Below are 20756 nucleotides of genomic sequence, written 5' to 3'. Positions count from 1 at the left end.
ATTGTTCTTGCCTGGAGAATCCCTGGGACGGGGGAGCCTGGTGGGCTGCAGTCTATGGGGTCACACAGAGTCAGACACGACTGAAGTGACTTAGCAGCAGCAGCAGCAGGTTTCATTTAGGTTTGTCATAGCTTTTCTTCCAAGGAGCAAGCATCTTTTAATTTCATGGCTGCAGTCAGAGTCTGCAGTGATTTTGAAGCCCAAGAAAATAAAATCTGTCACTGTTTCCTTTATTTCTCTGTCTATTTGCCATGAAGTGATGTGAAGATACCATTTTGCCCTTTTAAAGCAGAGAAGGGATATTGTTAATGCCCTAAGCTAAAACTCCACTGGAATCCTATATGTGGACTAGATTTCCCAGGGGAGGTTTTCTTTAGGAGCAGAATTTCAGGATTTCACACATTGTTCATGGACCTAATCCTGAAATGTTGCTCATCTTTTTACCTGCACGCCCAGTGGACGTGTGAGAAAGAACCGGCTCTTGAAATTCAGGATCCAGGGCTGGGAGGAAGAGTTGGTTTAAAAACACATATCCCATCTCAACTAAAAGCTAAGCATCAGCCAGCTGAACTGCAGCACTGCGGGGTTGGGAGTAAGGGAATGGAAGGGGAAGTGGCTGATGGAAGAATAACTGCCTATTCTTTTGACCAGTTAACTGTGGCCACCACAAAACAGCTGCCAAGAATTTTGTGAGGTTAGGGGGTGGGAGGTATTGGAGCAGTGGTGGTGGTTTAGTCACTAAGTTGTGTCCAACTCTTGTGATCACATGGACTGTAGCCCTCCAGACTCCTCTGTCCATGGGATTTCCCAAGCAAGAATACCGGAGTGGGTTGTCTTCCTTCTCCTGGGGATCTTCCTGACTCAGAGATTGAACCTCTTACATTGCAGGTAATCTCCTGCATTCCTGGAAGATTCTTTCCTGACTGAGCCACTGGGGAAGACCTATGAAGCAGTGGTAGAGGGAAGGAAAAAGGAAACAAATAGGAGAAAGAACTCATTGCACCTGCATCATAATTTACTTAATAGCACTATGAGTAGACCAGTAACAATTATTTGGTTCTCAAAGCATTTGACCAAAATGTGAAATTTTCATTTACGCTGATCACAAAGTAAAGTATGCCCTGATAAAAAATAAAAGGCATCTGATAAAAGTATTCAATGTGTTTTAGGATAAGTAAAGCATTCACAGTACCAGTCATCTTCACATTGGTTTTGGGTACTTATGATGTAGGCGATTTTACATTTATTGTATTTAATAATCTGGCAAATCTACAGGATAAATCCCTATTTTGCGAGTAAGGAAACAAATGCTCAGAGAACTTAAGACTTAGTGTAAATCACACAATTATTCAGTAGAGGAAGTGGGATTAGAAGTAGGGCTGTCTGAGATGCATGGAAAAAGACAGCCTTGTATGTATCTACAATGGAATACCATTCAGCCATAAAAAAGCAATAACACCATTAGCAGCAGCATGGAAAGATCTAGAGATTATCAACTAAGTGAAGTCAGAAAGAGACAAATATCATATGATAACACTTTCTGTAATCTAAAGTACAACATAAATGAAACAGAAACAGACATTAAAAACAGACTTGTGGATCCCAAGGGGGAGGGGGTTTGCGGGGAGGGACTGAGACTTTTCCAAACTATTACATATAGAATGAATAAACAATAAGGTCCTACTTCATGGCACAGGGCATTATATTCAGTATCCTGTGATAAACCATAATGGAAAAGAACATAAAAAAGAATATATACATATATATATTATGAAAAGTGTGGAAAGTGTCATTGTCTTTCCAACTGTGTTCCACAGTTGTGTCCAACTCTTTTCCACCTCATGGACTGGAGCTGCCAAGTTCCTCTGTCCATGGAAGTCTCCAGGCAAGAATACTGGAGTGGATAGCCATTCCCTTCTCCAGGGGATGTTCCTGACCCAGGGTTCAAACCTGGGTCTCCTGAATGACAGGCAGAGCTTTATCTTCTGAGTCACCAGGGAAGCCACAGATGAAATTAATACAACATTGTAAATCAACTATACTTCATTAAAATTTTTAAAATTATGATAAAAAAAGACTGGCTCCTGAAATTGCCAACTAATTCTCTAAGTTCATTTAACATTTTAAGTTTGCTAAACAATAAACTGTGGAAAATTCTGAAAGAGATGGGAATATGAGACCACCTGACCTGCCTCTTGAGAAACCTGTATGCAGGTCAGGAAGCAACAGTTAGAACCAGACATGGAACAACAGACTGGTTCCAAATAGGAAAAGGAGTACGTCAAGGCTGTATATTGTCACCTTGCTTATTTAACTTCTATGCAGAGTACATCACGAGAAACACTGGGCTGGAGGAAGCACAAGCTGGAATCAAGATTGCAGGGAGAAATATCAATAACCTCAGATATGCAGATGACACCACCCTTATGGGAGAAAGCCAAGAAGAACTAAAGAGCCTCTTGATGAAAGTGAAAGAGGAGAGTGAAAAAGTTGGCTTAAAGCTCAACATTCAGAAAACTAAGGTCATGGCAGATAGACAGGGAAAACAGTGGACGCAGTGGCTGACTTTATTTTTGGGGGCTCCAAAATCACTGCAGATGGTGATTGCAGCCATGAAATTAAAAGAAGATGCTTGCTCTTTGGAAGGAAAGTTATGACCAACCTAGACAGCATATTAAAAAGCAGAGACATTACCTTGCCCACAAAGGTCCATCTATGGTTTTTCCAGTAGTCATGTATGGATGTGAGAGTTGGACTGTGAAGAAAGCTGAGCACTGAAGAATTGATGCTTTTGAACTGTGGTGTTGGAGAAGACTTTTGAGAGTCCTGTGGATTGCAAGGAGATCCACCCAGTCCATCCTAAAGAAGATCAATCCTGGGTATTCATTGGAGGGACTGATGTTGAAGCTGAAACTCCAGTACTTCCGTTACCTGATGCAGAGAGCTGACGCATTTGAAAAGACCCTGATGCTGTGAGGGATTGGGGGCAGGAGGAGAAGGGGAAGACCAGAGGATTAGATGGTTGGATGGCATCACCAACTCGATGGACATGGGTTTGGGTGGACTCTGGGAGTTGGAGATGGACAGGGAGGCCTGGCATGCTGTGATTCATGGGGTTGCAAAGAGTTGGACACGACTGAGCGACTGAACTGAACTGAAAGCTTGTTTTGTCTGCAAATTGTAAACAATGGCTTAACAGGGTTAAAAATCAAGGATTAACTTCTTGGCTACCCCTGAACTTAAATGTATTAATAAATGCATGCTCAATTGCTCACTTGTGCTTGATTGTGCACCCTCGTGGACTGCAGCCCACCAGGCTCCTCTGCCTATGGGATTATCCCAGCAAGAAAACTGGAATGGGTTGCCATATGCTCTTCCAGGGTATATTAATAAATGTTTTAGGCCACAATGGAAAAAATTACTGTAAAAAGAATATCCTTATAAAATTTTTGAAATTTATAACATATAAAAATGTAAATATATACTTTTATATAAATAGAAACATATGAATAATATATATTTCAATATAATTTATATGGCTTCCCTGGTGGTTCAGACTGTAAAGAATCCACCTTCAATGTGGGAGACCTGGGTCCGATCCCTGGGTTGGGAAGATTCCCCTGGGGGAGAGCCTGGCTACCCACTCCAGTATTCTTGCCTGGAGAATCCTATGGACAGAGGAGCCTGGTGGGCTACAATCCATGGGGACGCAAAGAGTCCGACAGGACTGAGTGACTAAGCACATAATTTATATACATACATATGTGTGTGTGTGTGTGCTTAGTTTCTCGTGCTATCGTAGGTCGGTTAAAATCTTTAGTTTTCTCCTTCCACTTCTACTAACCATGGGTTTATTTGGAAATGTTTTAGACAGTTGCAGTGTAGCTTAAAAATTGAAGGGGACTTGGGGGGACACTGGGGAATCAGCTAGAAGGTGATGGGGAAAATCTAGGCTATGATACAAAATGATACAACTGGACCTGTTGTGACGATAGAAATGGGAAAATTTGCGAGTAAGTTAGGGGGGAAAAATGCAAAGATTTGGCAGTGGAGTGGATGGGGGCGGGTTGAAGGGGTGAGTAGTAGTTAGTGTCTGGGTATATCTAAGTGAAGTTGCTCAGTCGTGTGCGATTCTTTACAATCCCATGGGCTGTAGCCTAACAGGCTCCTCTGTCCGTGGAATTTTCCAGGCAACAGTAGTGGAGTTCCTTCTCCAGGGATTTTCCCGACCCGGGGATGGAACCCAGGTCTCTCGCATTGCAGGTGGACGCTTTACCCTCTGAGCCACCGGGGGAGTCTGTCTATATATATGGCGATCACAGAAAAGCGTGAGGGTGGGGGTGAAAGAGGAAGTAGGGAAAGAAAATAAAGATACTTTCTTAGGAATCAAGAGTGGCATCTTCAGTGTCACAGCAAAGCTTTTCCAAACAAAGCAGCTGTCGAAATAGCACTCCTTATAGGGCTTCCCTGGTGGCTCAGACGGTAAAGAATTCGCCTGCCAATAAGGAGACCCAGGTTCCATCCCTGGGTCCGGAAGATTCCCTGGAGGAGGGCATGGCAACGCACTCCAGTTATCTTGCCTGGAAAATCCCATGGACAGAGGAGCCTGGCGGGCTACAGTCCACAGGGGTTGCAAAGAGTCAGACACGACTGAACGAGCAACATAGATAATACTTAAAACTTCTCGGCTTGTGACTTTCCATTGATTAAATTCAGTGAAAGTTCCTTAGAATCGTCAGTTTTTTGCATTTATCCCTCCAGACAGCCTGTGGCCCCGCCCCCTTTCCCTCCAACACAAGGGTTCTGCGGCGGCCGCTCCCCCTGTCTAGGCCCCGCCCCACCAGCTAGCGTGCCCCTACTTTTGGCGCGTTTCGGCCTTGCTCCGCCCACCCCGCGCGCCCCGCCCATCCCGCGCGCCCCGCCCCCTTGGCGTCCCGCTGGCCCAGACCTAGGAACTGCTTGGGCTGGGGGCGAGGAGTCGGGTCGCCGGTCTCCGGTGTTTCGGAGGTTGCCCGAGTTCTCTCAGCCTCCCGCCTTCGGAGGAGCCTACTCCGCGAGGGCGGGGCGATGCAGGGGAACCGGCAGCCGAGGGTCCGCTCTGGGAACCAGTCTCATCCTGCGCCCGCCATGAAGCCGGCAGGTCTCGGGGCCTGGGCCCACAGCCGAGCCGCGCTTGACCGGCTGGAGAAGCTGCTGCGCTGCTCACGCTGGTAAAGACCGATTCTCGAGGGGGCTTCCGGGAGGGCCGCAGCGCGGCCAGGGGTCTCCTCAAACCTCCGATTTCCTCCTTTAATTCCCGCTTCCCTTCCCGCCCCCTATTTGGGCGGGCGAGTAGTGTTAATACATGCCCAGGGATCTGGCCTGCTGCAGTCTAGGGGGTCTCAAAGAGTTCCACACGACTTACGACTGAACAGCAACAGGGATCTGGTGTTCGTTCTTTCTGGCCCCCATTCAATCCTTTTCGGGCGACTTTCTGCCTTTCAGTTGCACCAAACACCATCTAAGATGGTAGTTTTTGAACTTTAGCGGGCAAAAGAGTCTAGAGGTGTGGCTAAAGAGGAGGATCCCAGTTCCCGCCTGCACAGTTTGAATCGGTAGGGCTGAGGCATCTGCACTGTTCACCTTGCCCCTGGTTCTTGTGTCCAGGGTAATTTCAAAACCTTAGGCCCAGGGCTGTAAGGTTTGAAGAGGCCCCCTAAATATAAAGCAGCAGTCGCTTTGCTGAACTGGCTCCTTTGATCAGTTCTCCGTCGCAGCCTTGTTTGGGGAGGGGGAGTTTTGGGTACCCTTGTTGGCGATTGAAGATGCCAGTGTAATGGACACTGCCAATTGCGCATTCAATTCCACATTTCCTTGGTTTGATCAAAGACTGTGTGGCTTGGGATTCCAGCTCCTAGAGATGCTGTGTGTTATTAACTTTTGCTTGTTTTCCTTCATACTGTTAGACACCATGGGAATACTTTCAAGGTTTTCATTCCATCATTTTTATGACTGGTACTCCTTGCTTCTCCTTTTCCTGTAGCTTCTCCTAATATAGAGGTCAAGAAGGTTTATAAAACCAGAAAAGGGTTTATCTCACTTTTCCTGCTCAAAAATCATTTATTGAGCCCCTGCTGTGTGCACAGCTCAGTATTTCTGCATCACTATCACTTTGGCAGCTTTTCTCCCTGCTTGTGACTGTTCTATCATATTTCTTTTTTGGACTTTGTTTTCTCACTGTGATTTCCAACTTGCAGAACTTAGTTGTACAGAAAGCATAAGTAATATAGCAACTTTTTCAAACTGAAAGGACTTAACTGTCAGAATTTTGTACTTATATTTTGTTTTCAAAAACTTTAAAACTTGTGATGAAATGACATCGTGACACTAGAAAAGTGGCGTGTTTGTATATGAAGACATTCTGATTGTGTGTGTTTTCCCATAGCTCACAGGTCATCCATCTGAGAATAAAAAATTTCAAACAAACTGGCTCTTCCAGCTGTTAAAACAGAGGCAACTGTAGTAACACCTTTAAAAGTCAATGAAAGTTAGACATTAAGATGGTACATTTCAGTATGGAAGGCGCGAGGGTAGCAACATGTTGCTTCATTAGATAGTAGAGTTCAACTGTTGGGGTGGTCATTGTGATTATCATAGAACAAGTGATTGACAATAGTTGTCTTTTTTTTTTTTTTTGGCTACACTCGGTCTTAGTTGCTTCATGTGGGACCTTTTTCTTTTTTCGTTTTGTTATGTGAGAGATCTTTCCTTGGCGGCACATGGGGTCAGTAGCTGAGTCACTTGTGGGCTTAGTTTCTGCAAAACTTATGGGATATTAGCTATCCAACCAGGGACGGAACCACATTCCCTGCATTGCAAGGCAGATTCTTAACCACTGGACATCAGGGAAGTCCTACAACAAGTGTCTTAAACATACAAAAATACAGTCTGCTTGCTGAATGGTGTGGGAGGAAGGTGGACAAAAGAGGTAATCTATAGGAATAATCTATAGATTGTCCTAAAATCTAATAAGGCCAGTTTCAGTTTTATCCCCTACCAGTATTTTTCCAGTTTTATTAAAGTGAGCAAACAATAAGAGCCAAAAAAAACTGAAAGTAGACATCGGTAACTAGGTCTAGATTTTTAATACAACTCATCCCGCATGGTTAATAATATTTAACTCCAGTGATTGAAAGCACAAAATTAATATGTGAACCACTGATGGATTAACTAAATCTTAGCTATTCCTTTTGTGCTTATTTTAACATAGGGCTCTGCAAACTCTCTAAGGGTCATATGGTATATATTTAAGGCTTTGCTGGCCACACAATGTTCTTTTGTTTTTTACAACCCTTAAAAACGTAAAAAAATTCTTAGCTCAGTTCAGTCGCTCAGTTGTGTCCAACTCTTTGCGACTCCATGAATTGCAGCACACCAGGCCTCCCTATCCATCACCAACTCCCAGAGTTCACTCAAACTCACATCCATCGAGTCAGTGATGCCATCTAGCCATCTCATTCTCTGTCATCCCCTTTTCCTCCTGCCCCCAATCCCTCCCAACATCAGAGTCTTTCCCAATGAGTCAGCAATTCGCATGAGGTGGCCAAAGTACTGGAGTTTCAACTTTAGCATCATTCCTTCGAAAGAACACCCAGGACTGATCTCCTTTATAATGGACTGGTTGGATCTCCTTTAGTCCAAGGGCCTCTCAAGTGTCTTCTCCAACACCACACTTCAAAAGCATCAATTAAAAACATAAAAAAGTTCTTAGCTCAAAGGCTGTACAAAAATAGGCTTGATTTGGTGCATAGGCAATAGTTTGCAAAACTATTTTAAAACATCTTAAGGTTAAAAAATCCTTTTTGATGGAAAATTTAGCATCAGATAGGGTTTAGTGTTTAGAAATGATTAGTGTTCCTCTTCCTGTCACTGCACATTTGACATTGTCTGTGGCGAGTAAAGTATGGAAGAAAACCAGCCCAGTCTTCCCACTTATGCTTTGCTTAGTGGCTGTATCATAGCTTGAAAGGAGCAACTCAGGATGCCCTGTTTCTTGCTTTTGCTACCCATCATTCAAAACAAAGTCATATTATCTGCAATTGTGTGTCAGTATGTCCTTTTTATAGAGCTTCACAGTTTTACTCAGTGGGCTAGTGATTACCCCAATTACCCTCACATTCAGCTTGCAGCTGTTATCCATCTCCCGTTCCCAGCTGTCACCTGTCCTGTGTAGAACATTATATCTGTTTTGGAGCAAGCATTACTGGTGGGTGAGGGTGGATTGGCTACATTACAGGGCATCCTTTCTTGACCTTTAACAGGAGTATGACTTCAAGGCGAAGCTGATGAAATTGTTCAAGAGGCCAGATGTGACATTTGTGTTAAGTGCGTGCTTCACAACCAAATAGTAGCTATTTAAAGATTTGCAAAAATGCAACAGGAAGACTGTCGTTTGAGAGGCTGACAGAAAGCATGAGAATAATGTGTTCCTAAAGGAAGCAGGAATTAGGAAATGTAGTGTGAAAGCCCAGGTGTCATTTGACACTGTTTTGTGAGATAAAATAATTAGATACCTCTTGATCTATTTTTTTGGTGGGGGTTGGAGTTTAGCATCTACCACAATTTTTGAAATTCTAGTGACTTTAAAAAAAATTGAAGTGTAGTTGATTTACAACGTGTTGTGTTATTGTCTGGTGTACGGCAAAGTGATTCAGTAAATATAAGTACATTTTTTCATATTTTCCATTATGGTTTATTACCATAAACTATTGATATTGAATATTCTCTGTGTTATACTGTAGGTCTTTATTAGGTCCTTATTCTAATGATTTTTTTAAGTCAACTTTTAGTAAAAAGTAAAAATGTAGTTTTGTGTTTTTTAAGATAGGTGATTTTATTTTTCTAAATTATCTCTGGTCATTTTATTAATAGTAAAGGTGATTGACATTGTTTTGAAGTTGCATAGCTTAGTGGTTAAGAGAATGGATTTTGGATCCTAGCTTCAAATCCTGGCTCAGCGATTTTGGACAAATTATTTCATCTTTATATATTTCCTTTTCTTCATCTGTGAGATGAGTTAGTAGTTTTTACTTTGTAAGTTTGTTAAGGGAATTAAATGAGTTAATATTTATAAGGTACTCAGAGCAGTGTGTATTCTGTTTGAATTGCTATATGGATGCTTGTAAAATAAAGGATAGAATTCCTGATGCCAGCATCAGGAATTTGTCTTTCTTCATTAGTTCTGATTGTTCAGAGGCGTTTTTACAGGCCATCTATCCTTTGATGGGATGATTATTGCCTTCTTTGTTAGGACAATGAGCAACCAGGAGGCACCTGTGTGTTCTGATGCCCTGAGGCTTTCCACCCTCAAGGAGGGTATCTTGAGCTGTAAGAGGTGAAATGTGTTACCCTAACACACAATCCAGGAGAAGGCAATGGCACCCCACTCCAGTACTCCTGCCTGGAAAATCCCATGGACGGAGGAGCCTGGTAGGCTGTAGTCCATGGGGTCGCTGAGGGTCGGACACGACTGAGCGACTTCACTTTTACTTTTCACTTTCATGCTTTGGAGAAGGAAATGGCAACCCATTCCACTGTTCTTGCCTGGAGAATCCCAGGGACGGGGGAGCCTGGTGGGCTGCCATCTATGGGGTCACACAGAGTCGGACAGGACTGAAGTGACTTAGCAGCAGCAGCAACACACAATCCAGGGTAAATTAGGGGATGCAGAAATGAATACTTGTGCAGGGCTAATGGAGGAAAGCTTCCTTTGCTTTTGAATTGGGGTTTAGATAGATTTTTATAGGTGGATCCAGATAGAAGATTATAGCACATGAAAATATGCGGAAAATTATATAGAATAGGAAGGGAGTGAGTCAGGTGGGCACAGTTAGGACAAGGTCAGATCCTAGATTAGAAGCATTGTTACTCCCTAAGGAGAGCCACTTGTGTAACTTTCCCTGGACTCTGGCATCCTCCTAAGTAAAACGAGGAAAATGGATGACTTGATTTTTCGAACTCTTTCCTGTTCTCAGATTCTGGAATTATTAGCATGTTTTGGATGCAAAATATCATTTAAAACTTTTTAGTTAAGTTAGATATACACATAGAAAAAGGCACAGACCATTGTATCATGTCCTCCAAATTGTGGGATTTATTTACTTCTGTGGCCTTTTGGTTTCTTTGATGTGGCACCTTTCTCTTTCACTGATACTACACATTTCAGAAGGGTAGGTCCACATTTGCCACAGTGTTGGACATATAGTTTCTTAGTGTTTGTTAAATTAAGATATTAAAGCATCTAGGTTAAGATTACATTGCAGGTGGGAGTACCAGAGGACCTGGTCAGTTCATTTGAAATGCCAGGAATCCTCCATAGGTTCCTGGGGGATAATTACCCATAGTAAACAGTGACTAAGGCTTCATCATCACATCCGGTCCCATCATTTCATGGCAAATAGATGGAGAAACAATGGAGACAGTGACAGACTTTATTTTCTTGGGCATCCCAAATCACTGCAGACAGTGACTGCAGTTATGAAATTAAAAGATGCTTGCTCCTTGAAAGAAAAGCTGTGACAAACCTAGACAGCACATTAAAAAGCAGAGACATTACTTTGCCGACAAAGGTCTGTATAGTCAAAGCTATGGTTTTTCCAGTGGTCATGTACAGATGTGAGAGTTGGACCATAAGGAAGGCTGAAAGCTGAAGAATTGATGCTTTTGAACTGTGGTGCTGGAGAAGACTCTTGAGAGTCCCTTGGACTGCAGGGAGATCAAACCAGTCAATCCTAAAGGAAGTCAGTCCTGAATATTCATTGGGAGGACCGATGCTGAAGCTGAAGCTCCAATACTTTGGCCATCTGATCCAAAGAGCCCAATCATTGGAAAAGACCCTGATGCTGGGCAAGATTGAGGGCAGGAGGAGAAGAGGACAACAGAGTATAAGATGGTTGGATGGCATAACAGACTCGATGGACATGGGTTTGAGGGAGTTAGTGATGGACAGGGAAGCCTGGCGTGCTGCAGTCCCATAGGGTTGCAAAGAGCTGGACAGGAGTTAGCAACTGAACGAAACAACAACAAGGCTTCAGGGCAGATGTAAAGGTGCAGGTCTTTCCCCTGTGGATTTAGAGCTAGAACCAAGACATGCACAGTCCTGTTACAGGCTACACAGACCTGGTGTTATATAGGGCTTGTGACTGCTGGGGAAACTTACCAGAGACATTGAGCATCTTTTAGTTACTGACCTCTGTAGCAGAGGAGATGGTCTTGCAAGTGAAGTTACTGTTATGCAGGTCTGAGGCTGAGGAGAGTTTCAGGCTCAGTGCAAATTTGAAAGTTATCAGCAAATACATGGCAATCGAAAGCATACTCCCGGAAGTAAGTGGGAAAGAGGGTATAAAAATGTCGACTTAAAAAATAGTCACAACCTAGAATTTGAGTTATGTTTTATTCAGTGGGAATTTTTAGGACTTCAAGCACTGGAGACAGCTTGTCAGGTAACCCTGAGGGTATTGCTTGGGGGCTGGGAGGAGTCAGTTTACATAGAAGTTTGCAACAAAAGGTGGGTAGTCTGAATATCAAAAGCATTTTTGTGAATTAAAATCAGATATCTCAGGTTAAGGAATTTAGCACTTTTCTGTGTTTGGGAAGATGCAGGTCTGGGCTCACAGAAGACATTCCTTTCAGAGGCATCTCAGCTATTTGGGGCCAGTAGCATCTGGGCTCCCTGTAGGGAATGGCTGCAGGCTACTAACTGCTGGATTGGAGGTATTGTTTTCCTTCCTGATTGCCCTTCAGGCTCAGACATTCAGGGTTGAAATCACTGATGACTGTGATCCTTGTTTACTGATGTGGCTGGAATACTTCATCTATCAAAGGTGAATACCTGTGTCTAAGCCTTAAAACTCCAGAGAACCCACTCTAGTACTCTTGCCTGGAAAATCCCATGGATGGGGGAGCCTGGTGGGCTGCCGTCTATGGGGTCGCACAGAGTCAGACACGACTGAGTGCTTTCCCTTTCACTTTTCACTTTCATGCACTGCAGAAGGAAATGGCAACCCACTCCAGTGTTCTTGCCTGGAGAATCCCAGGGACGGGGAAGCCTGGTAGGCTGCTGTCTATGGGGTCGCACAGAGTCGGACACGACTGAGGCGACTTAGCAGCAGCAGCAGCAGCAGCAAGCCTTAAAACTCAGTATATGAACATCAGGTAGGTGAAAGCAGTGAAGTGAAGTGAAGTTGACTTGACTTGTGTCCGACTCTTTGCAACCCCGTGGACTGTAGCCTACCAGGTTCCTCTGTCCGTGGGATTTTCCAGGCAAGAATACTGGGGTAGCCATTTCCTTCTCCAGGAGATCTTCCTGACCCAGGAATTGAACCTGGGTCTCCCGCATTGCAGACAGATGCTTACCGTCTGAGCCACCTGGTAGGGAAAGTGATGCTTTAAGAACAGGAGTATCAGTGGTTACTTAGATACTGTTTTGCTTTGATAGGGAATATATCGGAAGACAGAATAACCGAAACTATTTGAGTTGGATATACATAATATTCTCTGTGGCTTATCTGTCTCCTAATAGTAGATTCTATTCTATTAGACATTAGGGTATAGAATTCTATTAACCCCTTTCATGTTTGACTCACTGATTTATTCAATATTTATTGACACTAAATAATTAGATATGCAGATGACAACACTTACGGCAGAAAGCGAAGAACTAAAGAGCCTCTTGATGAAAGTGAAACAGGAGAGTGAAAAAGTTGGCTTGAAACTCAGCATTCAGTAAACAAAGATCATGGCATCTGGTCTCATCACTTCATGGGAAATAGATGGTGAAACAGTGGAAACTGTGAGAGACTTTATTTTTGGGGGCTCCAAAATCACTGCAGATGGTGACTGGAGCCATGAAATTAAAAGATGCTTGCTCCTTGGAAGAAAAGTTAAGACCAACCTAGACAGTATATTAAAAAGCAGAGACATTACTTTGCCAGCAAAGGTCTTATCTAGTCGAAGCTGTGGTTTTTCCAGTAGTCATATATGGATGTGAGAGTTGGACTGTAAAGAAAGCTGAGCATCGAAGAATTGATGCTTTTCAATTGTGGTGTTGGAGAAGACTCTTGAGAGTCCCTTGGACTGCAAGGGGATCCATTCTGTCCATGTCCATCCTAAAGGAAATCATTCCTGATTATTTATTGGAAGGACTGATGCTGAAGCTGAAACTCCAATACCGTGGCCACCTGATGCGAATAACTGACCCATTTGAAAAGACCTTGATGAAAAAAAAAAAGAAAATGAAAAGACCTTGATGCTGGGAAAGATTGAAGGCGGGAGGAGAAGGGGACAACAGAGGATGAGATGATTGGGTGGCATGACCGACCCAATGGACATGAGTTTGAGTAAGCTCCGGGAGTTGGTGATGGGCCTGGAGGCCTGGTGTGCTGTAGTCCATGGGGTCACAAAGAGTCGGACAACTGAGTGACTGAACTGAATAATTAGACATGAATTATTATTTTTCCCTGTGATTTACTTGAATCTGACATACAGAATAACTGTGCAAAATAATATGCTTTCCTGTCATTGTCCATATTCCTTTATTTGCTAACAATTTTGCTTTTTTCCCCTTAAGAAAAAAACCCAGATTGTATAGTTCACTTGGTGAGCCTTTGCATTTTGGTAAGTGTGTTGGTCCATGCTTAAAAGAGCATGGGGATTTTCTGAAATGCTTGAGCACTGTAGTAGCTGTCTAAATGAGCTAAATCAGGTCTAGCTCTTTTGCAACCCCATTGACAGAAGCCCTCCAGGCTCCTCTGTCCGTGGAATTTCCCAGGCAAGAATGCTGGAGTAGGTTGCCATTTTCTCCTCCAGGGCATCTTCCAGACCCAGGAATTGAACCCAAGTCTCCTACTTGGCAGGCGGATTCTTTACCACTGAGCCACCAGGGAAGCCCAGTAGCTATCTTGAGTGAGTGAGTGAGTGAGTGAAGTTGCTCAGTCGTGTCTGACTCTTTGCGACCCCATGGACTGTAGCCTACAAGGCTCCTCTGTCCATGAAATTTTCCAGGCAAGAGTACTGGAGTGGGTTGCCATTTCCTTCTGCTATCTTGCCTAATACTAAATAGCAGTTGATATCTCATGGAAATTTAGGGACCAGTTCAGTTCAGAAATAGGTCTGCCTCAGTATTGTGATCTCAACTGAATTTACTTTCTTTTTCTTCTCTGCAAAGAAAATTTTCTGTCAGTAAGACCTTTAAAAAAAAAAGTCTGTTTTCCCTACTTATTTCTTCACTTAGTTTTAATCCTCTGATTACAGGTCTTTCTAAATCAACTACATGTAAAGTAACAAAAGTATGACGGCAGATGGAAAAAAGTAAAGTAGCTGAATTTTCAAGGTGCAGAAATCCTGTTACCATGCAAATGTATTTTCTTATTCCTCTGGCTTTTTTCCCCTGTATATCAGACAAAATACAGGGTGAGGATAAAATAGAATTGCTAATATAAATGCATTTTTATATGTAGTCTTCCACTTGATTCATGCACTAAGGATTTATTGAAATCACATGGCACCATGCTAGGTAGGTAATGGTGTGTTGGGGAGCTCAGAAAAAGTGAAAGTCAAGATTTCTTGTCCGTAGGACTATGATCTATATGGAGACTTAAAAAGCAATGAGGAAGATAAAATACAAAATACTTAGTTTTCAACATTGGTTTCCAGAGCCCCCGCTTGATGCCCTGTGTGAAACTTTAGATTTTGTACTTAAGACACATGTTAACTTGGCTTATAAAGCTACCTAACTAGATCAGTAAGCCCCTTAGGAAGGAGTATAATGCAGTCAGCTTTGCGTCCAGTGTGTGTCTGCTGCGGGGTACAGATTCTGCAGAAGTGAATGGTATGGAAACAAAATTCCAAGTGTTTCTATGCTTCTTTGTTTAGTGTCATTTTATTCTGTCATCCTGGAGAGTATTTGGAAAATGTGTTGGAAGAGGAGGAACTGGGTACAGTCTGAGCAGTCCTGGGCTTGGCATTGGACTTAAAGTGTTCGAGAAATGTTAACAGACACTGACTGGTGTGATAAGAGCAGTTTTTGCTTTGGAGTAACCAAATTGTGAAGAACTGTTTAAAACTGTGTTTTAAAACCTGAAAGTAATACATGTATATGAATTAACACAGTATATAGTCATTTAATATTTGTTAAGTGAATGACAAGTAAGTCTGAACCTTCTTCAAGAACCCACTGTGATCAATTACTTGTGTGTCCCTTAAGTGGTTCTCTATTTATATAAGCACTTTGTACCTCAGATGAGAGGATACAGTGACCAGGTAGATGTGTCATGATTTATTTAACCATTTCCTTGGTAGAAATTTAGTTTTCAGTCTTGTGCTATATAAACACAAGACTTCGCCTAGAGTAAATGTCCTTGTCCATGTGTCTTTACATTAAAAATTTTTAAATTGAAATTATGCCTGAACACGGTTGACAAAATCAGTGGGACAAAGACTGTACTACTGTAATGAAACATTCTTTCACCTCATTCCTATCACCTTTGAGTTCTATACTCCAGGTACAGCCTCTTTCATCTGTTAATTCTTTAACTTCCACGTGACCAAATGTGTTTCTATTGCTAGTTCTAGATTTTTTTTTTTCTGTTTTGGACATTATTTGCTAATTCCCTAACTTCCTACTCTGAAAGATGACTTTTCTGATTACCAGTGATCAACTTTCTACTGTGGAAGATGACTGTGTATCGTATTCAAAGTACAAAATAATTTTTAGTCATTACTCTGAAGACCTAATGCTTGTTGTCTCCCTTGAGATGACTTATACTATTCTGAATTCTTTAAAAAATATGTGTGTATATATATCTAACATTTTATCTTAGTCTCTGGAAGCTTTTGGTGTCTTGTTTAGATAGACATCTTTACTATTTTGAAGTTTCAGTTTTGCAAGCATCTGAGATTATCTGAAAAATAAATTGCTGGCAGTAGAATAGTTGAGTTAAAGTTTGGCACATTTAAAATTTTGATAGGTATTGTCTGGTTGTAATAAGAATTCTTTTATTCCAGAGCATCTTCTCAGCGAAGCTCTAGACATTTGAGAAAGTCTCACTATTGACAGAAATCAGTGTCACCCTCTGTGTAGCGAATCTATTCTTTGAGCTCTTCCATGAGAATTCTTTTGAACTACTCCCAGCTTTGGCTATAACACTCCTCTCCCTGCTTCTTCCCCTAACTCACACATGCACGTACTTTTCATTCACTCTTCCAGTGTCTCTTGTCATTTATTAACAGCAATAAAAAATATTTTCAAGGTCATTAATTAAAATAATTACTATAGTTGACCAGTTATTCATAGTGCTAGATTCATTGCTAATTGCACTGTAGTATCTTGTTGCTGGGGTGAAGGGTAAGAACTGTAGATCAAGAAATTCAGAGTCATTTTAGGAAGGAAATTTAAGTTTATAAATAGAATCAAGTCATTGAGTCAGGTATTGGCAGAGAGAGCCAGAAGGCTGTGGGCTGCATCCTGAGGGTACACCTCCATTGAGAAATAGGAAAAGAAGCAGCTAAGGAAGTATTGAACTCAGCAAATTAAGAAAATTAAAACTCAGGGAAGGTTTCAGGAAAGAACGTGAGGTTGATGTTATTTCACAGGGATGTCGGGGAGAGTGAGGACCGAAACGTGTTTTGGTGAGCAGTGTGAACAGAGTGATGGGAGTTAAAGCTAGGAAGAAAAGGCAGATTAGCTAAGGGGTCCCCAACCTCCAGGATCTAACGCCTGATGATCAGAGATGGAGCTGATGTAATAAACAATAGAAATGAAATGCACAATAACTGTAATGCTCTTGAACCATCCTCAAACCCCACCTACTCCCCAGTTAGCGCATGGAAAAATTGCCCTCTACAAAACTAGTCCCTGCTGCTATAAAGGGCCCTGGATTTGCTGGTGAAAGTGAAAGTGGAGATGAAGTCGCTCAGTCCTGTCCGACTCTTTGCAACCCCATGGACTGTAGCCTACCAGGCTTCTCTGTCCATGGGATTCTCCAGCAAGAATACTGGAGTGGGTTACCATTTCCTTCTCCAGGGTATCTTCCAGACTCAGGGATCAAGCCCGGGTCTCCTGTATTGGAGGGAGACACTTTACCTCTGAGCCACCAGGGAAGCCAGGGAAGGATTTGCTGGTGAGATTCCTTATTTAAGATCTTAAATATACAAGAAAGGGAAGAGGTAGGGCAGAAGGTAGAGTGGAGGGTAGAGTCTAAAGGTTTTTTTTTTTTTTTATGTTGCAGGAGAGATTAACTTTGGATGTTTAGATGCAGCTAGAAGATGAAAGGTGGCTATAGTCATGTGAATAGACTGTTTTAGAAAGCAGAGAAGATAAGGGATCCAAGGACAAGTCTGAACCTGGAGGGTGGGGAAGTAGGAATAAATCTGGTGGGACAAAGCTCACACTGTTTGGCTTCAGTAAGATTAATGGGATTTAGAGCTTGGGCATTGCTATTCTATTCGTTTGTTTGTTTACGCACAGAACATCTACTACATCATTTTGGTAGAGATACAACGGTGAGGAAACTACCTGATGAGTTTTAGAGACAAGTTTGTATATATTTCTGTCTTTTTATGGTGGTTATTCAGAGCCTGAGTGCAGGCATAGAAAGAGCTGACTGGGGGGCCTGTCTAGCATTGTAGATTGGCATTCTTGAGTGTCTGAGAGGTTAGTAGAATTGAGGTGATGGTGAAGATGGTGCTGAAGCAGGTAAAACTCTGTGACCTGGGCTGGTAGGGAATCCAAGCAGCTAATACTGAATGGAAGTCTCTCCAGATGGAGAGCAACCTGAATGTGGAGGTTTGGTCAGGGTGATGGGGTAGAAGAGAGGGGGGATATTATGATAAGAGGACTTTTGGTCACACCACTCTTGAGATCTCAGAAGCAGAGCTTATAATGAAGTAGAATTTAACACACTTATTCGGAGGTCAGAGGTTAGGTTTGGTAGCTCAAATAATGAACAGAAATTATAGGGCTAGCATGAGCATTGTAGCAGAAATCATCTGAATTGCCAGCAGTTGCCAGCACAAGTCATATTTTTATCACTATGTTCTATGTAGTGTGATAGAGAAATCAGATATTCTGAGTTTTTAAAAAGTGATGGGTTTTATAATGTCAGTGAGCACCATTTTCAATATCTTGAGAATAACATTGTGGGTGTGCTCTGTTTTTAGCACTCTTGCTGAAAACTCAATTTCACTTTAATGTTCATATCTACTAAAATGTGCAGTGTGATGCATTTGATCTTTCGAGAAACAGGAAACTATTTTTATTGGTATGTGAGATGTGTGCAGAGATAATTGGATAATAATGATGTAAATACCTAAAGGTCCTAGGGTTAGTATAATAAGCCAAAAAAAGTTCATTTTTAAAAAGCTTTACTTCTGTTTTTTCTTGCCACATTACGCCGTCTGACTAATGACTTGATCTGTGTTTATTAGTTAAGTAGCTTTACCTTCTTTGGATTATCAAATTTAGCAGGTGTTTTTTGATGGACAATGCTGGGGATACTTAATTTTCTGCAGACTGCCAACCTGATGATTCCTATTCCCAGTTGCTTTAAAGAATAAAACAATTTCCTGTAAATAGAAAGAATTGCTGCATTTCTGAAAAGACATCTGTGAAAAATAGATGGCTACTTGACAACAACTGGAAAGCAGTTTTTTTTTTTTTTTTAATGGGAAACCATAAATTTTTATGGTCAAGGGGAGCAGATGTCCTGTTTTTCTACGACAGTCTTGGTTCACACCTGCTGTTCTATCCAGTTATCACTCCCCTTTACTCTCAGAAGTATTTTCGTTTGGACATTACACTGTATAGTCATTCTATTTGTGAGTCTCCTTTTGAGATTTATGGTCTACACTTTGAATCATGAATTGAAAGAAGTGGCCAGTGGTTGGTTTTACTTGAAAGAGGTTCAGAGATATTGAGCAAAGTTGCTTCTTTCTATGATTTCACAGCATATGCATTATAAAAAGTGTTACAGTTTGTCCTGAGTTTGGTAGTTGCTATTTGAATTCAGCAGATGTGTGATGATGCAATATTTAATCAGGGAGTTACAGCCTTTCAAATGAATATGACCGTAATATCTTATGTTTTGAGAAACAAGTACAGTAGTGTTGGGTCTTGGACTTGTGAAATGTTGGGTAAAAAATGTTTAACAGTGACCTAAGTCTTGATTATTTTTCTTTCTTCAAACAGCACTAATATTCTGAGGGAGCCTGTGTGCTTAGGCGGATGTGAGCACATCTTCTGTAGGTAAGTAATGATGGCTTATGATAGATAGACACACACATTTAATGTAAGTGTATTTTTTACTGAGGTAATAGTCACGTGATCATGTTGATACTGGTATTACTTTCTGTTGTATAATTCTCATGGACTGCAAAATGACTTACTGTACATTATCTCCTTTTGATCCTTTTATCTGTCTTAATTTACTAATCAGAAGCTAAAAGGTCAAAGAGGATAACTTACTGACAGGTACAAAGCTTAGAAAATAGCTTTACTAAGTATGGGGAGAAAATTAATTATTATATAATTCAAATATGCCTCTCTTGCTCTTCCAGTTAATGTTAAATCTAGGCCTCTACAAACTGTGAAACCTAAGTTCTTTTCATTTACTGTATTAGTTTCGGAAGGCTGCCATAACAGGGTGCCAAAAACCAGGTGACTTTGAGAACAACAGAAATTTATTGTCTCACAGTTGTGGAGCCTAGAAGTCTGATAGCGAGGTGTTAGTGAGGTTGGCCCCTTCTGAGGGAGGTAAGGGAGTATCTAGCATGCCTCTCTCCTGCCTTCTGGTAGAAAGTCTTTGGTTTCTGGCAGTGATCCTGTTAGAGATACATCACTCTGCTCTTAGCCTGCAAGTTCACATGGCAGTCTCCCTTGTGTGCCTTTTGCCGTTGCTGAGTCACCAAGTTGTATCCGACTCTGCAATTTCATGGATTGCAGTAGGCTAGGCCTCCCTGTCCCTCACCTTTTCCCAGCGTTTGCCCAAGTTCATGCCCTTTGCATTGGTGATGCCATCCAGCCATCTCATCTTCTGTCGCCCTCTTCTCCTTCCACCTTCAATCTTTTCCATTATTAGAGTCTTTTCCAATGAGTGGGCTGTCCACATCAGGTGGCCAGAGTAGCCTCTTTGTGTCCAAATGTCCACTTTTTATAAGATTAAAATACCAGTTGGTTATATTGGATTAGGGTGCTCACCCTAATGATCTCATCTACACTAGATCATTTACGAAGACCTTGTTTCCAGATAAGATCACAGGTCCTGGGGTTTAAGACTTAAGCATCTTTTTGTGGGGGGACACAATTCAGGCCATAACAGTTGCTATGAAATTATCTACTAAAGCCCTGTCTGAGAGGTTAGAATGTTAGATTTTCATTTCATCTTATTTCTTAGTCAAGAGGAAATCAATTAAAGGAGTGAATGTCTTAGTTTAATTGTCTGTGAGACAGGGTTAATATATCCTCCTTTGAATCAACCTTTTAATTATTTCAAGTTATGACTGTGATTATCTGGCATGAGCAAACTGCAATATGAAGTTTAAGCACATATGAAAGTAATTTACAGTGTCACTTGGGTGTGCTGGGGACTGTGGGAGGCGGCTATGGTTAGGGTCCAGATTTTGTTCCTATGTAGAAACATAGGTCTGCTCCATGGGGCACATCCGGCAGGAGGATGGGGTAGGAAAGAGTATCTCTTGCCTACCTGATAACTCCATTTGGATGA

At 41.8% G+C, this 20756-nt stretch overlaps 1 protein-coding gene across 3 annotated transcripts in view; it reads left to right on the top strand.

Annotated features, from left to right (window-relative positions):
* The first annotated feature begins 4834 nt into the window (after positions 1 to 4834).
* The window catches only part of BARD1 (BRCA1 associated RING domain 1), an 88994-nt gene continuing 73072 nt past the window's right edge, over positions 4835 to 20756 (top strand). For all 3 annotated transcript variants that reach the window (XR_011254674.1, XM_069578279.1, XM_069578280.1), the window contains exons 1-2: positions 4835 to 5210; positions 19223 to 19279. Coding sequence is in view for 2 of the 3 variants with exons in the window: in XM_069578279.1 (XP_069434380.1) it covers positions 5068 to 5210; positions 19223 to 19279 (200 nt within the window). In the remaining variant the exon portion in view is untranslated. The remainder of the gene's footprint in view (positions 5211 to 19222; positions 19280 to 20756) is intronic.

This window comes from Ovis canadensis, chromosome 2, assembly GCF_042477335.2.
Source record: "Ovis canadensis isolate MfBH-ARS-UI-01 breed Bighorn chromosome 2, ARS-UI_OviCan_v2, whole genome shotgun sequence".
Lineage (NCBI taxonomy): Eukaryota > Metazoa > Chordata > Mammalia > Artiodactyla > Bovidae > Ovis > Ovis canadensis.
The sequence above is the reverse complement of the archived record's forward strand: the minus strand, read 5'-3'. Positions and strand labels throughout refer to the sequence as shown.